The sequence below is a fragment of the Aquarana catesbeiana genome, linkage group LG01, assembly GCF_042186555.1.
Source record: "Aquarana catesbeiana isolate 2022-GZ linkage group LG01, ASM4218655v1, whole genome shotgun sequence".
Lineage (NCBI taxonomy): Eukaryota > Metazoa > Chordata > Amphibia > Anura > Ranidae > Aquarana > Aquarana catesbeiana.
The window spans coordinates 991,066,212-991,086,751 of NC_133324.1; the positions used below are offsets into that span (position 1 = coordinate 991,066,212).

The following is a 20,540-nucleotide window of genomic DNA, read 5'->3' on the forward strand; positions in this document are numbered from 1 at the left end:
CCTGGGACAAGGGATCTAGTGCCCACCTGGGACACGGGATCTAATGCCCACTTGGGACACAGGTTTTAGTGCCCACCTGGGACACAGAGTCTAGTGTCCACCAGGGACATGGGATCTAGTGCTCACCTTAGACAAGGGACCTAGTGCTCACCTAGGACACAGGATCTAGTGCTCACCTGGGGCAAGGGACCTAGTGCTCACCTACCTGGGACAGGGGATCTAATGTCCACCTAGGAAACAGGATCTAGTGCCCACCTGGGACAAGGATCTGGAGCTCATCTGGGACACAGGGTCTAGTGCCAACCTGGGACAGGGGGTCTAGTGCTCACCTGGGACACAGTATCTAGTGCCCATCTGGGACACAGGATTTAGTACCTACTTGGGACACAGGATCTATTGCCCACCTGGGACATGGGATCTAGTGCTCACCTTGGATAAGGGACCTAGTGCTCACCTGGGACACTGTATCTAGTGCACACCTGGGACATGGAACCTAGTGCTTACCTAGGACACTGTATCTAGTGCCCACCTGGGACATGGGACCTAGTGCTCACTTGGGACAGGGGATCTAGGGCGACCTGGGACACTGGATCTAGTGCTCATCTGGGACACTGTATCTAGTGCTCACCTGAGACATGGGACCTAGTGCTCACCTAGGACACTGCATCTAGTGCTCACCTGGGACATGGGACCTAGTGCTCACCTAGGACACTGTATCTAGTGCTCACCTGGCACATAGGACCTAGTGCTCACTTGGGACAAGGGATCTAGAGCGACCTGGGACACGGGATCTAGTGCTCATCTGGGACACTGTATTTAGTGCTCACCTGAGACATGGGACCTAGTGCTTACCTAGGACACTGTATCTAGTGCTCACCTGGGACATGGGACCTAGTGCTCACCTAGGACACTGGACCTAGTGCTCACTTGGGACAAGGGATCTAGGGCCACCTGGAACATGGGATCTAGTGCTCATCTGGGACACTGTATCTAGTGCTCACCTAGGACACTGTATCTAGTGCTCACCTGGGACATGGGACCTAGTGCTCACCTAGGACACTGTATCTAGTGCTCGCGTGGCACATGGGACCTAGTGCTCACTTGGGACAAGGGATCTAGGGCGACCTGGGACACGGGATCTAGTGCTCATCTGGGACACTGTATTTAGTGCTCACCTGAGACATGGGACCTAGTGCTCACCTAGGACACTGTATCTAGTGCTCACCTGGGACATGGGACCTAGTGCTCACCTAGGACACTGTATCTAGTGCTCACCTGGCACATGGGACCTAGTGCTCACTTGGGACAAGGGATCTAGGGCCTCCTGGAACATGGGATCTAGTGCTCATCTGGGACACTGTGTCTAGTGCTCACCTAGGACACTGTATCTAGTGCTCACCTGGGACATGGGACCTAGTGCTCACCTAGGACACTGTATCTAGTGCTCACCTGGCACATGGGACCTAGTGCTCACCTGGGACACAGTATCTAGTGCCCATCTGGGACACAGGATTTAGTACCTACTTGGGACACAGGATCTATTGCCCACCTGGGACATGGGATCTAGTGCTCACCTTGGATAAGGGACCTAGTGCTCACCTGGGACACTGTATCTAGTGCACACCTGGGACATGGAACCTAGTGCTTACCTAGGACACTGTATCTAGTGCCCACCTGGGACATGGGACCTAGTGCTCACTTGGGACAGGGGATCTAGGGCGACCTGGGACACTGGATCTAGTGCTCATCTGGGACACTGTATCTAGTGCTCACCTGAGACATGGGACCTAGTGCTCACCTAGGACACTGCATCTAGTGCTCACCTGGGACATGGGACCTAGTGCTCACCTAGGACACTGTATCTAGTGCTCACCTGGCACATAGGACCTAGTGCTCACTTGGGACAAGGGATCTAGAGCGACCTGGGACACGGGATCTAGTGCTCATCTGGGACACTGTATTTAGTGCTCACCTGAGACATGGGACCTAGTGCTTACCTAGGACACTGTATCTAGTGCTCACCTGGGACATGGGACCTAGTGCTCACCTAGGACACTGGACCTAGTGCTCACTTGGGACAAGGGATCTAGGGCCACCTGGAACATGGGATCTAGTGCTCATCTGGGACACTGTATCTAGTGCTCACCTAGGACACTGTATCTAGTGCTCACCTGGGACATGGGACCTAGTGCTCACCTAGGACACTGTATCTAGTGCTCGCGTGGCACATGGGACCTAGTGCTCACTTGGGACAAGGGATCTAGGGCGACCTGGGACACGGGATCTAGTGCTCATCTGGGACACTGTATTTAGTGCTCACCTGAGACATGGGACCTAGTGCTCACCTAGGACACTGTATCTAGTGCTCACCTGGGACATGGGACCTAGTGCTCACCTAGGACACTGTATCTAGTGCTCACCTGGCACATGGGACCTAGTGCTCACTTGGGACAAGGGATCTAGGGCCTCCTGGAACATGGGATCTAGTGCTCATCTGGGACACTGTGTCTAGTGCTCACCTAGGACACTGTATCTAGTGCTCACCTGGGACATGGGACCTAGTGCTCACCTAGGACACTGTATCTAGTGCTCACCTGGCACATGGGACCTAGTGCTCACTTGGGACAAGGGATCTAGGGCCTCCTGGAACACGGGATCTAGTGCTCATCTGGGACAAGGAACCTACTGCTCAGCTTGTGCAATGAATCTGGTCCCTCCTTCCCCCAGGACATGATGTGTAGTCCACCATCAGTACACAGTATGTGGTGCCCATCAATGATACAGAATAATGTAGTCACCCAGGACACAGGACTTAGTGAACGATGATTGGTGGATACATTAAGACACGCCCACCATACAATGTGTGTGGCCAGATTTGGAGCCAGTGCTTGTCATGTGATGCAATGGTTGTTTTTTCTGTGTTCCAAAACTTTTCTCTGGCTGACCCTTCATATAACCCCCGCCCGGCCCCCCTCGGGACAAATCCTTTGCCTGTCGTGTAAGGATGCCCGACATGGGAAAACATTCCACTACTTCCCTCCTGAAAATGCTAGTTCCCTGGCTGTCATCCTAACACTACAATACCTGACATTAATGACCTGCACATACGGGCCTCTGAGGAGACAAAAACAGAAGATGGCTTTCTAGGAAAGACTATATTCCGATTCGTTTCTAGAGATGGGCCGAACACCCCCCACACCAGAACTCTCAAACAGAAAAAAAGTTCTGACCCGAATGGCAAACCCCATTGAAGTCTATGGGACCCAAACTTAAAAGATCAAAAGTCCCCATTTTGAAGTCTTATATGCAAGTAATTGGCCATAAAAAGTGTATGGGGGTCCGGGTACTGCTCTGGGGGACATGTATCAATGCTACATTTTTCTTTTAAAAAGATTGTTTTTACAGGAGCAGTGATTTTAATGATGCTTAAAGTGAAACAATAAAAATTAAAAATTCCTTTAAATATCATGCCTGGGGGTCCCCTTAGTCTGCCTGTAAAGTGACGCATCTGTACCGTGTATAGAACCTGCTGCAGCAAAACTGACATATTTGTTGATGGGGACAAAGGCCTTATCCTCACAACCCTGGCTGGTCTACCAAGGGGGCCCCCAGATCCCACCCCCCCCCCCCTACCCATTCACTAAAAAATTGTAAAAATAAATAAAAACACAGAGACAGTTTTTGACAATTCCTTTATTAAAAAAAAAAAACAATGTCCCCCCAATGTAGATCCATCTTCAATCTCGTCGCCCGCCAGACCCGAAAAAGAAACAAGACTAAGGCAAACCACTAAAAATGCTGGCTTGCCATTTGACAGTTCTTATATAGGGGTCACCTGGCGACGACAGCTGATGACACCACCCCCTTGTGACGTCATCGACCCAGCATGCACTGGTCCGTGACATCACAAGGGGGGGCGGTGTCACCAGGTGATGTTGCCAGGTGGAATCTGGGGGCACCCTTGTTAAAGGGACTTCCAGGTTCCGATTAACCCCCCGCCCGCAGATCCCCACCACCAGGTTTGTGGGGATGAGGTCCTTGTCCCCATCAACATATATGTCAGTAATGCTGCAGCAGGTTCTATACATGGGAAGCCCGTTGAGAGCTGATGACTCATCACGCCGTGGCCGGCTCCCTGGCCCCACTCCATAACAACCAGTTATTCACTGTGCCCCGATTGAGCAAAGCGTTGCCCAATCAGGGCTTAGAATGCACTGTGCAGCGCGCACTGCATTGCAGGGCGTTTGGCGGGGCGAAACATTTATTTCTGAGTCTTTATTATTTGGATTCATAAATTTGGATACATCTGTATCTTGGAATAATGAAACGTGTGGCACGTGTGTAGGACAGACAGATGGAGGTGTAGGGGTACAACACGCAGCACATAGACATACAACGTAGGATATCCGTGTGTTGGGTGGTGTTTTATGTTCTTCTACATGTGACGGAAATTCCAGGCTTCTTATTGGTGTGGTGAGGCGTGTAAGGTCCAATGTTGAAATGTTGATGTGATAATGAATGGGCCGTCACTGATATGAAATGTCTCTTGCACATGGCAAGTGGGTGTTAAGGATGGTCCCAATGTTTCTACAATCCGGTCATTTCCAGTTTGGTTCCTTCGGTTCTTATATGTGAAAACGTCTCTCTTTCAGAGGAATGAAGGTCATTGAGAACAGAGCCAGCAAAGATGAAGAGAAGATGCATGACCAGGACCTGCAGCTGAAAGAGGCCAAGCATGTAGCTGAGGACTCTGACAGGAAGTATGAAGAGGTAGGTTCTCCATCAATGGAGTTCGCTAGTTCACAATGGGCACCCTTTATCTTCATCTTATAGCTCAGCTGTGTACCATAGGTGCCTTGTATCTCCAATGATCATTGGAGCTCACCCATCCGTCATGGGTGCCTTATATCTCCAATCATTGGAGCACGCCTGTCCATCATGGGTGCCTTGTATCTCCAATCATTGGAGCACGCCTGTCCATCATGGGTGCCTTGTATCTCTAATCATTGGAGCTCACCTGTCCATCATAGGTGCCTTGTATCTCCAATCATTGGAGCTCACCTGTCCATCATAGGTGCCTTATATCTCCAATCACTGGAGCTCGCCTGTCCATCATGGGTGGCTTGTATCTCCAATCATTGGAGCTCACCTGTCCATCATGGGTGGCTTGTATCTCCAATCACTGGAGCTCACCTGTCCATCATGGGTTCCTTGTATCTCCAATCATTAGAGTTTACCTGTCCATCATGGGTGCCTTGTATCTCCAATCACTGGAGCTTGCCTGTCCATCATGGGTGCATTTTATCTCCAGTCACTGGAACTCGCCTGTCCATCATGGGTGCCTTGTATCTCCAATCATTAGAGCCCACCTGTCCATCATGGGTGCCTTGTATCTCCAATCACTGGAGATCACCTGTCCATTATGGGTGATTGTATCTCCAATCATTACCACCTGTCCATCATGGGTGCCTTGTATCTCCACTGGAACCCACCTGTCCATTATGGGTGCATTGTATCTCCAATCGCTGGAGCTTGCCTGTCCATCATGGGTGTCTTGTATCTCCATTACTGGAGCTCAGCTGTCCACCATGAGTGCCTTGTATGCCCATAATTTGAGCATTGTTGGGATCCAGCCCCTCATTCTCATCTGGGTTGGTTATTTCCACAATTCCACCCCATCTATGACAAAGATTATAAAATGTCTATACTAACCAATGTTTTTTGCAGAATCTGTATAGACAATTCTCACATATTGGATTTGTATGTTCACAGGTTGCCCGGAAATTAGTGATAATTGAGACAGAGCTGGAACGATCTGAGGAGAGAGCTGAAGTTGCTGAGAGGTGAGCCACTTTCTGTGAAGGGATGTCATGATGCTGGTAGGAGTGTTAGTACTGCAAAAGGGGTATCATGGGATTAGAGTCTTGAAGTCTCAGTACTGAAGTCTTGATGTTTTCGACCCAAAATCCTGAGGGTCAGGTCTCAGTATCTGAGTCTTAAAGTCTCTGATCTGGAGTACTGAAGTCTTTGATCCAAAGTATTGAAATCTCTGACCCAAAGTCTCAGTACTGGAGTCCTAAAGTCTCTGATATGGAGTATTAAAGTCTTTAACCCGTAGTACTGACGTTTTTGATCCAGAGTCTTGCTGTCTCTAACCTGAAATTGTAAAGTCTCTGACCTGGAGCGTTGCAGTCTGACCCGGAGGATATAGCTGGTTGGGTCAGTGAGAAGTCCATCTGTAAATTTTTGTTAAATGATGATTGTTAGGACAGATTCTCCCTCTCCATCCCTCTTCTCATAATGTTCTTCCATTTCTCCTTTCCAAGTCGTTACCGAGAGTTAGAGATAGAACTGCGAACAATGGACCAAGCCTTGAAATCTCTGATAGCGGCAGAGGAAGAGGTACCGGAGAGGAGACTCTTTCTTCTGTCTCTTCCCCTGTCTCTCTATTTATCTATAATCTATGATATCTCTCCTCTGATAACACTCATTTCCTGCTGCATCCACACAGTGGCGCTATCTGAAGCCTTTCTATAGCACAGACAGGACAAACCCCCAAGATGGAGGTCCAATCTGAGTGCATGGCAGATATTTGTGTCCTTCATATGATAAATGAATGTTCTTCTCTCTATGCAGTGCTCATACCCAACCCCCCTCCCTCCATACACCCCTCTACCACCCAACCCCTCCCTCCATACACCCCTCTACCACCCAACCCCCCCCTCCATACACCCCTCTACCACCCAACCCCCCCCTCCATACACCACTCATACACCACTCTACCACCCCCCCTCCATACACCACTCATACACCCCTCTAACACCCAACCCCTCCCTCCATACACCCCTCTACCACCCAACCCCCCCCTCCATACACCACTCATACACCACTCTACCACCCCCCCTCCATACACCACTCATACACCACTCTACCACCCAACCCCTCCCTCCATACACCCCTCTACCACCCAACCCCCCCCTCCATACACCCCTCTACGACCCAACCCCCCCTTCCATACACCGCTCATACACCCCTCTACCACCCAACCCCCCCCTCCATACACCCCTCTACCACCCAACCCCCCCCTCCATACACCACTCATACACCACTCTACCACCCCCCCTCCATACACCACTCATACACCCCTCTAACACCCAACCCCTCCCTCCATACACCCCTCTACCACCCAACCCCCCCCTCCATACACCACTCATACACCACTCTACCACCCCCCCTCCATACACCACTCATACACCACTCTACCACCCAACCCCTCCCTCCATACACCCCTCTACCACCCAACCCCCCCCTCCATACACCCCTCTACCACCCAACCCCCCCCTCCATACACCACTCATACACCCAACCCCCCCTCCATACACCCCTCTACCACCCAACCCCTCCCTCCATACACCCCTCTACCACCCAACCCCTCCCTCCATACACCCCTCTACCACCCAACCCCCCCCTACATACACCCCTCTACCACCCAACCCCCCCCTCCATACACCACTCATACACCACTCTACCACCCCCCCTCCATACACCACTCATACACCCCTCTACCACCCAACCCCTCCCTCCATACACCCCTCTACCACCCAACCCCCCCCTCCATACACCACTCATACACCACTCTACCACCCCCCCTCCATACACCACTCATACACCACTCTACCACCCAACCCCTCCCTCCATACACCCCTCTACCACCCAACCCCCCCTCCATACACCCCTCTACGACCCAACCCCCCCTTCCATACACCGCTCATACACCCCTCTACCACCCAACCCCCCCTCCATACACCGCTCCAACACCCCTCCACCACCCAACCCCCCCCTTCCATACACCGCTCATACACCCCTCTACCACCCGACCCCCCTCTCCATACACCGCTCATACACCCCTCTACCACCCATACCCCCCTTCCATACAGCACTCATACACCCCTCTACCACCCATACCCCCCCTTCCATACACCGCTCATACACCCCTCTACCACCCAACCCCCCCCTTCCCTACACCGCTCATACACCCCTCTACCACCCAACCCCCCCCCCCTCCTCCATACACCGCTCCAACACCCCTCTACCACCCAACCCACCCCCCATACACCGCTCCAACACCCCTCAACTACCCAACCCCCCCCTCCATACACCGCTCATACACCCCTCTACCACCCAACCCTCCCCTCCATACACCGCTCCAAAACCCCTCTACCACCCAACCCCCCCCTCCATACACCGCTCATACACGCCTCTACCACCCAACCCCCCCCCTCCATACACTGCTCATACACCCCTCTACCACCCATACCCCCCCTTCCATACACCGCTCATACACCCCTCTACCACCCAACCCCCCCCTCCATACACCGCTCATACACGCCTCTACCACCCAACCCCCCACCCTCCATACACCGCTCCAACACCCCTCAACCACCCGACCCCCCCCTCCATACACCGCTCATACACCCCTCTACCACCCGACCCCCCTCTCCATACACCGCTCATACACGCCTCTACCACCCAACCCCCCCTCCATACACCGCTCATACATGCCTCTACCACCCATACCCCCCCCTCCATACACCGCTCATACACGCCTCTACCACCCATACCCCCCTCCAAACACCACCCATACCCCCCTTCCATACACCCCTCTACCACCCATGACCCCCCTCTCCTCCATACCCTGCTAACCTACAACCCATTAATACTCCCCCACCCTGCACATATTGCTTTACACCTTGACCCCACCCCCCCACCCTCCATGCAATCTCCACAACGCTAATCTCTTTTTCTTTTTTGCTCCACTTTGTCCTCTCCTGTATTTGTCAATCTCCTGTTTTCTGTCTCTGAACTCCTCCTCCCCCTCCTCCTCCTCCTCCCCTCCCCCATCCTTGTCTCATTACCTGGGAACAGTAAATGTGCCGACCTGGAGGAAGAGCTGAAGAATGTCACCAATACTAAAAAGTCCCTGGAGGCACAAGCAGATAAGGTATTGGGTGTTCCCTACTAGGCCTAGTCATGTCTAACATGAGAGGAACCCCTAAAATCCTCTTCTAATGTGTGGAGACCCCCAGTATGTGGAACTCTTGACCTATACATATATAATAGCATGGTGGTCCTCAGTATTCCTGAAGCTCATGTGTGCTGTAACATTGGATTGCCCCAACTAATAAACCTCTACAAGTCCACCCCACACCATCCCAGCATCCCTTGTGAGACATTCCCCGATTTTCAGTATCTGTCCTCTATTCCTGGTGTCTCCTTCCAACTCCTGACACTCTGATCTTCTATTGTCCTCTCCTGTAGTATTCATCCAAGGAAGACCATTATGAAGAGGAGATCAGACACCTGAGTGAGCGGCTAAAAGAGGTGGGTGTTGGGCACCCGGAGGACGTAGATGGGGGTCCGTCATGGTTGGTCATTCATCACCTGATTATCTTTTCTCCTGTTGTAGACCGACTCTCGAGTTGAGTTTGCAGAAAAGTCCGTAGCCAAGCTGGAGAAGACCATTGATGACCTTGAAGGTAAAATACAAATGTTACTAAGGAAGCTTTTCATTGGCTTCCCCCAGATCCCACCCATAGTCCTCTCTGATGAGATTTTCATTGGCTTCCCCCAGATCCCACCCATAGTCCTCTCTGATGAGATTTTCATTGGCTTCCCCCGGATCCCACCCATAGTCCTCTCTGATGAGATTTTCATTGGCTTCCCCCGGATCCCACCCATAGTCCTCTCTGATGAGATTTTCATTGGCTTCCCCCAGATCCCACCCATAGTCCTCTCTGATGAGATTTTCATTGGCTTCCCCCAGATCCCACCCATAGTCCTCTCTGATGAGATTTTCATTGGCTTCCCCCAGATCCCACCCATAGTCCTCTCTGATTAGATTTTCACTCCAAGAAATTGAAAAAACATAAAGATTGTATGACTCAGACTGCAGAGATCTCCCACCAGAATCCCTATCACCAGCCAACCAATATAGACATTGTGGGAGGGGCAGAGACACAAACTACTGCAGGGAAATCTCCCCATTGTGGGAGGGGCAGAGACACAAACTACTGCAGGGAAATCTCCCCATTGTGGGAGGGGCAGAGACACAAACTACTGGAGGGAATCTCCCCATTGTGGGAGGGGCAGAGACACAAACTACTGCAGGAAATCTCCCCATTGTGGGAGGGGCAGAGACACAAACTACTGCAGGGAAATCTCCCCATTGTGGGAGGGGCAGAGACACAAACTACTGCAGGGAAATCTCCCCATTGTGGGAGGGGCAGAGACACAAACTACTGGAGGGAAATCTCCCCATTGTGGGAGGGGCAGAGACACAAACTACTGCAGGAAATCTCCCCATTGTGGGAGGGGCAGAGACACAAACTACTGCAGGGAAATCTCCCCATTGTGGGAGGGGCAGAAACACCAACTACTGAGGGAAATCTCCTTATTGTGGGAGGGGCAGAGACACAAACTACTGCAGGAAATCTCCCCATTGTGGGAGGGGCAGAGACAAACTACTGCAGGGAAATCTCCCCATTGTGGGAGGGGCAGAGACACAAACTACTGGAGGGAAATCTCCCCATTGTGGGAGGGGCAGAGACACAAACTACTGGAGGGAAATCTCCCCATTGTGGGAGGGGCAGAGACACAAACTACTGCAGGAAATCTCCCCATTGTGGGAGGGGCAGAGACACAAACTACTGCAGGGAAATCTCCTCATTGTGGGAGGGGCAGAGACACAAACTACTGCAGGAAATCTCCCCATTGTGGGAGGGGCAGAGACACAAACTACTGCAGGAAATCTCCCCATTGTGGGAGGGGCAGAGACACCAACTACTGCAGGAAATCTCCCCATTGTGGGAGGAGCAGAGACACAAACTACTGCAGGGAAATCTCCCCATTGTGGGAGGGACAGAGACACAAACTACTGCAGGGAAATCTCCCCATTGTGGGAGGGGCAGAGACACAAACTACTGCAGGGAAATCTCCCCATTGTGGGAGGGACAGAGACACAAACTACTGCAGGGAAATCTCCCCATTGTGGGAGGGGCAGAGACACAAACTACTGCAGGAAATCTCCCCATTGTGGGAGGGGCAGAGACACAAACTACTGCAGGGAAATCTCCCCATTGTGGGAGGGGCAGAGACACAAACTACTGAGGGAAATCTCCTCATTGTGGGAGGGGCAGAGACACAAACTACTGCAGGAAATCTCCCCATTGTGGGAGGGGCAGAGACACAAACTACTGCAGGAAATCTCCCCATTGTGGGAGGGGCAGAGACACAAACTACTGCAGGAAATCTCCCCATTGTGGGAGGGGCAGAGACACAAACTACTGCAGGAAATCTCCCTATTGTGGGAGGGGCAGAGACACAAACTACTGCAGGAAATCTCCCCGTTGTGGGAGGGGCAGAGACACAAACTACTGCAGGAAATCTCCCCGTTGTGGGAGGGGCAGAGACACAAACTACTGCAGGGAAATCTCCTCATTGTGGGAGGGGCAGAGACACAAACTACTGCAGGAAATCTCACCATTGTGGGAGGGGCAGAGACACAAACTACTGCAGGAAATCTCCCCATTGTGGGAGGGGCAGAGACACAAACTACTGCAGGAAATCTCTCCGTTGTGGGAGGGGCAGAGACACAAACTACTGCGGGAAATCTCCCCATTGTGGGAGGGGCAGAGACACAAACTACTGGGGGGAAATCCCACCATTGTGGGAGAGGCAGAGACACAAACTACTGGGGGGGGGGGGGGGGGGAATCTCACCATTGTGGGAGGGGCAGAGACACAAACTACTGCAGGGAAATCTCATCATTGTGGGAGGGGCAGAGACACAATCTACTGCAGGAAATCTCACCATTGTGGGAGGGGCAGAGACACAAACTACTGCAGGGAAATCTCATCATTGTGGGAGGGGCAGAGACACAAACTACTGGGGGGGAAATCTCCCCATTGTGGGAGGGGCAGAGACACAAACTACTGGAGGGAAATCTCCCCATTGTGGGAGGGGCAGAGACACAAACTACTGCAGGAAATCTCCCCATTGTGGGAGGGACAGAGACACAAACTACTGCAGGGAAATCTCCCCATTGTGGGAGGGGCAGAGACACAAACTACTGCAGGAAATCTCCCCATTGTGGGAGGGGCAGAGACACAAACTACTGCAGGGAAATCTCCCCATTGTGGGAGGGACAGAGACACAAACTACTGCAGGGAAATCTCCCCATTGTGGGAGGGGCAGAGACACAAACTACTGCAGGAAATCTCCCCATTGTGGGAGGGGCAGAGACACAAACTACTGCAGGGAAATCTCCCCATTGTGGGAGGGGCAGAGACACAAACTACTGAGGGAAATCTCCTCATTGTGGGAGGGGCAGAGACACAAACTACTGCAGGAAATCTCCCCATTGTGGGAGGGGCAGAGACACAAACTACTGCAGGGAAATCTCCCCATTGTGGGAGGGGCAGAGACACAAACTACTGCAGGAAATCTCCCCATTGTGGGAGGGGCAGAGACACAAACTACTGCAGGAAATCTCCCTATTGTGGGAGGGGCAGAGACACAAACTACTGAGGGAAATCTCCTCATTGTGGGAGGGACAGAGACACAAACTACTGCAGGGAAATCTCCCCATTGTGGGAGGGGCAGAGACACAAACTACTGCAGGGAAATCTCCCCATTGTGGGAGGGGCAGAGACACAAACTACTGGAGGGAATCTCCCCATTGTGGGAGGGGCAGAGACACAAACTACTGCAGGAAATCTCCCCATTGTGGGAGGGGCAGAGACACAAACTACTGCAGGGAAATCTCCCCATTGTGGGAGGGGCAGAGACACAAACTACTGCAGGGAAATCTCCCCATTGTGGGAGGGGCAGAGACACAAACTACTGGAGGGAAATCTCCCCATTGTGGGAGGGGCAGAGACACAAACTACTGCAGGAAATCTCCCCATTGTGGGAGGGGCAGAGACACAAACTACTGCAGGGAAATCTCCCCATTGTGGGAGGGGCAGAAACACCAACTACTGAGGGAAATCTCCTTATTGTGGGAGGGGCAGAGACACAAACTACTGCAGGAAATCTCCCCATTGTGGGAGGGGCAGAGACAAACTACTGCAGGGAAATCTCCCCATTGTGGGAGGGGCAGAGACACAAACTACTGGAGGGAAATCTCCCCATTGTGGGAGGGGCAGAGACACAAACTACTGGAGGGAAATCTCCCCATTGTGGGAGGGGCAGAGACACAAACTACTGCAGGAAATCTCCCCATTGTGGGAGGGGCAGAGACACAAACTACTGCAGGGAAATCTCCTCATTGTGGGAGGGGCAGAGACACAAACTACTGCAGGAAATCTCCCCATTGTGGGAGGGGCAGAGACACAAACTACTGCAGGAAATCTCCCCATTGTGGGAGGGGCAGAGACACCAACTACTGCAGGAAATCTCCCCATTGTGGGAGGAGCAGAGACACAAACTACTGCAGGGAAATCTCCCCATTGTGGGAGGGACAGAGACACAAACTACTGCAGGGAAATCTCCCCATTGTGGGAGGGGCAGAGACACAAACTACTGCAGGGAAATCTCCCCATTGTGGGAGGGACAGAGACACAAACTACTGCAGGGAAATCTCCCCATTGTGGGAGGGGCAGAGACACAAACTACTGCAGGAAATCTCCCCATTGTGGGAGGGGCAGAGACACAAACTACTGCAGGGAAATCTCCCCATTGTGGGAGGGGCAGAGACACAAACTACTGAGGGAAATCTCCTCATTGTGGGAGGGGCAGAGACACAAACTACTGCAGGAAATCTCCCCATTGTGGGAGGGGCAGAGACACAAACTACTGCAGGAAATCTCCCCATTGTGGGAGGGGCAGAGACACAAACTACTGCAGGAAATCTCCCCATTGTGGGAGGGGCAGAGACACAAACTACTGCAGGAAATCTCCCTATTGTGGGAGGGGCAGAGACACAAACTACTGCAGGAAATCTCCCCGTTGTGGGAGGGGCAGAGACACAAACTACTGCAGGAAATCTCCCCGTTGTGGGAGGGGCAGAGACACAAACTACTGCAGGGAAATCTCCTCATTGTGGGAGGGGCAGAGACACAAACTACTGCAGGAAATCTCACCATTGTGGGAGGGGCAGAGACACAAACTACTGCAGGAAATCTCCCCATTGTGGGAGGGGCAGAGACACAAACTACTGCAGGAAATCTCTCCGTTGTGGGAGGGGCAGAGACACAAACTACTGCGGGAAATCTCCCCATTGTGGGAGGGGCAGAGACACAAACTACTGGGGGGAAATCCCACCATTGTGGGAGAGGCAGAGACACAAACTACTGGGGGGGGGGGGGGGGGGAATCTCACCATTGTGGGAGGGGCAGAGACACAAACTACTGCAGGGAAATCTCATCATTGTGGGAGGGGCAGAGACACAATCTACTGCAGGAAATCTCACCATTGTGGGAGGGGCAGAGACACAAACTACTGCAGGGAAATCTCATCATTGTGGGAGGGGCAGAGACACAAACTACTGGGGGGGAAATCTCCCCATTGTGGGAGGGGCAGAGACACAAACTACTGGAGGGAAATCTCCCCATTGTGGGAGGGGCAGAGACACAAACTACTGCAGGAAATCTCCCCATTGTGGGAGGGACAGAGACACAAACTACTGCAGGGAAATCTCCCCATTGTGGGAGGGGCAGAGACACAAACTACTGCAGGAAATCTCCCCATTGTGGGAGGGGCAGAGACACAAACTACTGCAGGGAAATCTCCCCATTGTGGGAGGGACAGAGACACAAACTACTGCAGGGAAATCTCCCCATTGTGGGAGGGGCAGAGACACAAACTACTGCAGGAAATCTCCCCATTGTGGGAGGGGCAGAGACACAAACTACTGCAGGGAAATCTCCCCATTGTGGGAGGGGCAGAGACACAAACTACTGAGGGAAATCTCCTCATTGTGGGAGGGGCAGAGACACAAACTACTGCAGGAAATCTCCCCATTGTGGGAGGGGCAGAGACACAAACTACTGCAGGGAAATCTCCCCATTGTGGGAGGGGCAGAGACACAAACTACTGCAGGAAATCTCCCCATTGTGGGAGGGGCAGAGACACAAACTACTGCAGGAAATCTCCCTATTGTGGGAGGGGCAGAGACACAAACTACTGCAGGAAATCTCCCCGTTGTGGGAGGGGCAGAGACACAAACTACTGCAGGAAATCTCCCCGTTGTGGGAGGGGCAGAGACACAAACTACTGCAGGGAAATCTCCTCATTGTGGGAGGGGCAGAGACACAAACTACTGCAGGAAATCTCACCATTGTGGGAGGGGCAGAGACACAAACTACTGCAGGAAATCTCCCCATTGTGGGAGGGGCAGAGACACAAACTACTGCGGGAAATCTCCTCATTGTGGGAGGGGCAGAGACACAAACTACTGCAGGAAATCTCCCCATTGTGGGAGGAGCAGAGACACAAACTACTGCAGGAAATCTCTCCGTTGTGGGAGGGGCAGAGACACAAACTACTGCGGGAAATCTCCCCATTGTGGGAGGGGCAGAGACACAAACTACTGCAGGAAATCTCCCCATTGTGGGAGGGGCAGAGACACAAACTACTGCAGGAAATCTCTCCGTTGTGGGAGGGGCAGAGACACAAACTACTGCGGGAAATCTCCCCATTGTGGGAGGGGCAGAGACACAAACTACTGGGGGGAAATCCCACCATTGTGGGAGAGGCAGAGACACAAACTACTGGGGGGGGGGGGGGAAATCTCACCATTGTGGGAGGGGCAGAGACACAAACTACTGCAGGGAAATCTCACCATTGTGGGAGGGGCAGAGACACAATCTACTGCAGGAAATCTCACCATTGTGGGAGGGGCAGAGACACAAACTACTGGGGGGAAATCCCACCATTGTGGGAGAGGCAGAGACACAAACTACTGGGGGGGAAATCTCACCATTGTGGGAGGGGCAGAGACACAAACTACTAGGGGGAAATCCCACCATTGTGGGAGGGGCAGAGACACAAACTACTGGGAGGGGGAAATCTCACCATTGTGGGAGGGGCAGAGACACAAACTACTGGGGGGAAATCTCACCATTGTGGGAGGGGCAGAGACACAAACTACTGGGGGGAAATGCCATCACTGTGGTCTAGAAGAGATGTAAAGAACTGCTATTTGACCCGTCCTTGGGGCTCCCCTTACTGAACATTTGCTAGATGTTGCCCCCTTTCCTAGTGGTTTTGATCAGTTGATTCATCCTTTATTTTATGAGCTGTATGAATTTTCCTTTTTTTCAGTTGTTTTTTTTCATCCTCACTTATCTGCATGCCTCTTTTTTCTGTCCTTGTCCCTTCATTGTCATGGCTGGCTCCCTCTGTGTCCTCCCTTCTACCATATAACACATATGTTTTATCATTGGCTCCCCCCTCCCCTCCCCCATGTGGTTTGTCCTGTGGCGGTGTGCCCCACAGATGAGGTCTATGCCCAGAAGATGAAGTACAAGGCCATCAGTGAGGAGTTGGACAATGCCCTTAATGACATCACCTCCCTCTAAGCCCTGATTTCTTCCATCACCCTTCTGCCATCACATCCTCGTACCAAGCCATTGCACCACCATCCTCTCCTTGACCTCCTCTGCTGTCCACTATGGCACCTCTGTCTTCTTCACGCATCTCTCCTGAGGCCTCCACCTTTACAGAAAGTCTCTCCTGCCTTCCCCTCGCTCAGTGACTTCACCCTCTTTATTTCTCTTCATGTTGTATCTTTTATTTCTTGCTTGTCTGAGTCTCTTCCCTGCCATGGAATGTTGGTCCTCCAGGCAGAAGTCTGTATAATGTGTATAGACCATGGCTGACACCCCTTCTCAGCGGTTCTTCATGTGTTGTACATAGCCCTGGGCCCGTCTTATTGTCTGTGGTGTATAGTATGAACAATCTTCTGATGTGTGATGTGCATGGGGTATGCTGGATCTACATGGAGTGTGGTGGCCCGACCTCCAACCACTCTACTCCCAACCCACATACATCTTTGCTGATCAATAAACCATTTCTTTGCTCTTCTTCTGCTTCCTGTTTTCTTTCTCCGTTTCTCTGTCTTCTTTTTTTCACTTAGCAGTGACTCCTGATGATGAGGTTCATCGTAAAGGGACCTCGAGATTACAAGTAGGATCCCCTTTGACATTCCTCGTCTCTGGGGGTATCACTTGTCAATGAATGTGTAATTGATCTTGAATGTAGTTCTGGACTATTTATTACATGTTGGTAGGAAGGTAGGACAAGATGGGAAGGAACAGACAAACTTTTCAGGACTCCTAGAGCTCCTCATCTAGTAGTCACTGAATGGGTGTCCTGGGGCTCTGCACATCTTCCACCAATCAGGAGGTTGGAGAGTTAGATCCCGGTCTCTGACCCCTGACTTTTCAGGCCCACAGCTTGCACAGGCGGTCATGAGAGGAACCTCCCCTTAGGTAAGGATAGATCAATGGGAGATAGACCCTTCTAAAAAAGTGCCCCCTCCCCTTTTCCCAAAGCTTGATGATGACAAGCTTACCATTGAGTTGGCCAGCTGATAAGATAGACAGATCTCTTTGTACCCACCCTGACACCAAACTCCGGAGCCTTCTCGGCAGAGTCTGGTAGATCGTGCAGAACAGATTGTCCTTTGACACAAAAACCTAAACTCCTAAGGCTATTAGGGAACACCTCCTGATTAGATAGATAGATAGATAGATAGATAGATAGATAGATAGATAGATAGATAGATAGATAGATAGATAGATAGAGTAACGAAACGTCCCCCCACACTCCCCTTGAGTGCTTTTGTCGTACACTGCTTCCTCCCAGTCTGAATATAGATATCAGATATTCCAACCGCTAACAACCACAAACAAGGCAATACTCGTTTGGTTGCTGAGCATGGACTGTTCACAGATAGATAGATAGATAGATAGATAGATAGATAGATAGATAGATACTGAGTAATTTAATAGCGGTGATATAGGTTGATGTAAACATTCTAAACTATATAATACCAATATAAAAAGTAATAAATATAAATTACACAGCCAGGATTGAAGGTTTAAATCCAACCAAAAATGATGTGTTGGTTATGGCTGCAATCTGGTGGGCTACTGGCTTGTATATCTTAAGAAATACAGTGGAATATTATGTTACCAAAGTTCCCGGCCCTGTTCCACACACCATGGAGTTTTGGGGGACCGTGGTAGGTCTGCAGACCCAGGAACTCAGAATGGAGACATCACCACCAGAGTCCCTGAAACATAAGAAAAATCTTTTGTTTCAGTTATGGACAGCATCCTTCAGTGAGGGTCTTCTTGTTGTCAGCAGTTAGTAACATTTTGCCCTCTCCTTGGATACGTTTAAAGTCAGCGAAGGAAAAAGGTTCCAGTGGTGCGTTTGAGGAGAGATGGAAGATGAGGGAAAGACCCACGGTGAAGGTCATGAGCTTTAGGAGACTACCATGTGTGTCTGTACCTGGTTCTTACTACTATTGCTGGAGAACATAAGGAGGAATTGGTGGACACCACCCTGAAGACTGATGGAATTTTTTATCCTCACTAAACCCTAAAAGCTCTGTAAAGGACACTTTTTAGCATGTTTCCATCAGGATTTTACTTCTTTGTGGTGTCCATTTCTTGACCAAATTCTCCTCTGGTTTGTTTTAATATTTGTGGATCTTGTAATTTCTAGCATTTCAATGAGAGAACGATGGAAATCTGAGAGATGTCTCATCCAGACTTGTCCTGAGCCAACTGGTCATTATGTGAGGGAACCCCAAAGGGAATTTGTAAGGAAGAGACTCCATAGGGAAAACACAGTGAGAGAACCCCATAGCAGAAATCTCTGGGAGGAATCCCTATAGATGAAATTACAATGAAGGAACCCCTATTGGGGAAATCTCAGTGAGAAAACCCCATAGTAGAAATCTCTGGGAGGAATCCCTATAGATGAAATCACAATGGAGGAGCAGCTATAGGAGAAAGCACAATGAGAGAACCCCATAGTAGAAATCTCCGGTAGAAAATCCTATAGATGAAACCACAGTGAATGAATCCCTATGGGGAAACCACACCTCACCACCAGAGTCCACTGGTGGTCCATCACTACTATTGCTGAAGAACATAAAGAGGAATTGGTAGACACCACCCTGAAGACTGATGGAATTTTTGATCATCACTAAACCCCTTTTTAGCATGTTTCCATCAAGATTTTACTTCTTTGTGGTGCCCATTTATTGACCAAATTCTCCTCTGGCTTATTTTTCCCCTAAAGTAGTAGGATTACACAAGTAGATCTTGTATTTTCTAGTATTTATGGAGGTGAGGGTTTATAAAATAGTAGAAAGACTGCATGTCTCTTTCCACAAGTTTCCTGCTCTACAAATACAGCACTTTGCTTGGAGTGCGGCCTTATCCCGGCCAGAAATGTGGAGGAACAACAACCATTAATGATGAGTGTTTGTTGTCACAGTAGAGGGTCTGGCCTCACATAATGACCAGTTGGCTCAGGACAGGTCTGGATGAGACATCACTCTCTCTGTGAAATCATCCACCAACAGCCGGCCTGGTCTCTGATGTTGGTGGATGGGAGAGTATTTATCCTTCATGGGGGGGTATTTTTCCCTCTCTCTGGTGCTTGCGCTATCATATCCTGGCTGCCTGTTTGGTCCTCTCCTGTGTCCTCCCACCCAATGACCACAATCAGCACAGACCAATGTGAGAAGGATCACCCTTTTGTAATATTCCGAGTCATGGTGGGAAGAATGGGACCAGTACATATTCAGAAGGTAACTGAAGTTTGGAATATTGCAATGATGCAGTATCTGAACATGAATGTGGTTTGACCTTTATAACATAGAATGATACCAACAGAAAGTTGATACATAGATAATCCATGTAATAAGTGCCCTACAAGTGGACTAATAATATTGCCCGATCCCATGGAAGGCTTCAGTTGGACCTGCAGGGGAGGATACTCAAACAGAATAAAGAGGGAACCCCAAAGGGAAATTGTGAGGAAGATACTCCATAGGGGAAACCACAGTGAGAGAATCCCATAGAAGAAATCTCTGGGAGGAATCTCTATAGATGAAATCACAATGGAGGAACCCCTATATAGGAAATCTCACTAAGAGAACCCCATAGTAGAAATCTTGAGGAGGAATCCCTATAGAATAAATCACAGTGAAGGAGCCCCATGGAAGAAATCTCCGGGAGGAATCCCTATAGATGAAATCACAATAAAGGAACCACTAGAAGAAATCTCTGTGAGGAATGAATCCCTATGGATGAAATTACAATGAAGGAACCCCTATAGGGGAAATCTCAGTGAGAGAACCCCATAGTAGAAATCTTGGGGAGGGAACCTTATAAGGAACCACAGTGAGGGAACCCTGTAATAGAAATCTCAGGCAGGAAACCCTAGAAATGATATCACAGTGAAGGAACCCCATAGGAGAAATGGCAAACAGGATCCTTACATTGGAAATCTGATGA

General features: G+C 50.6%; 1 protein-coding gene across 9 annotated transcripts in view; it reads left to right on the forward strand.

The window, feature by feature from the left end:
• The window catches only part of TPM2 (tropomyosin 2), a 59,330-nt gene that overhangs the window by 30,163 nt on the left and 8,627 nt on the right, over nt 1-20,540 (forward strand). For 3 of the 9 annotated variants that reach the window (XM_073612159.1, XM_073612167.1, XM_073612163.1), the window contains exons 4-8: nt 4,653-4,770; nt 5,773-5,843; nt 6,327-6,402; nt 9,319-9,381; nt 9,467-9,536. In XM_073612159.1, the coding sequence (XP_073468260.1) occupies nt 4,653-4,770; nt 5,773-5,843; nt 6,327-6,402; nt 9,319-9,381; nt 9,467-9,536 (398 nt within the window). Of the gene's footprint in view, nt 1-4,652; nt 4,771-5,772; nt 5,844-6,326; nt 6,403-8,925; nt 9,002-9,318; nt 9,382-9,466; nt 9,537-16,497; nt 17,085-20,540 lie in introns of those variants that run through there. The other 6 variants (XM_073612162.1, XM_073612166.1, XM_073612160.1 and 3 more) reach the window with 3 other exon arrangements.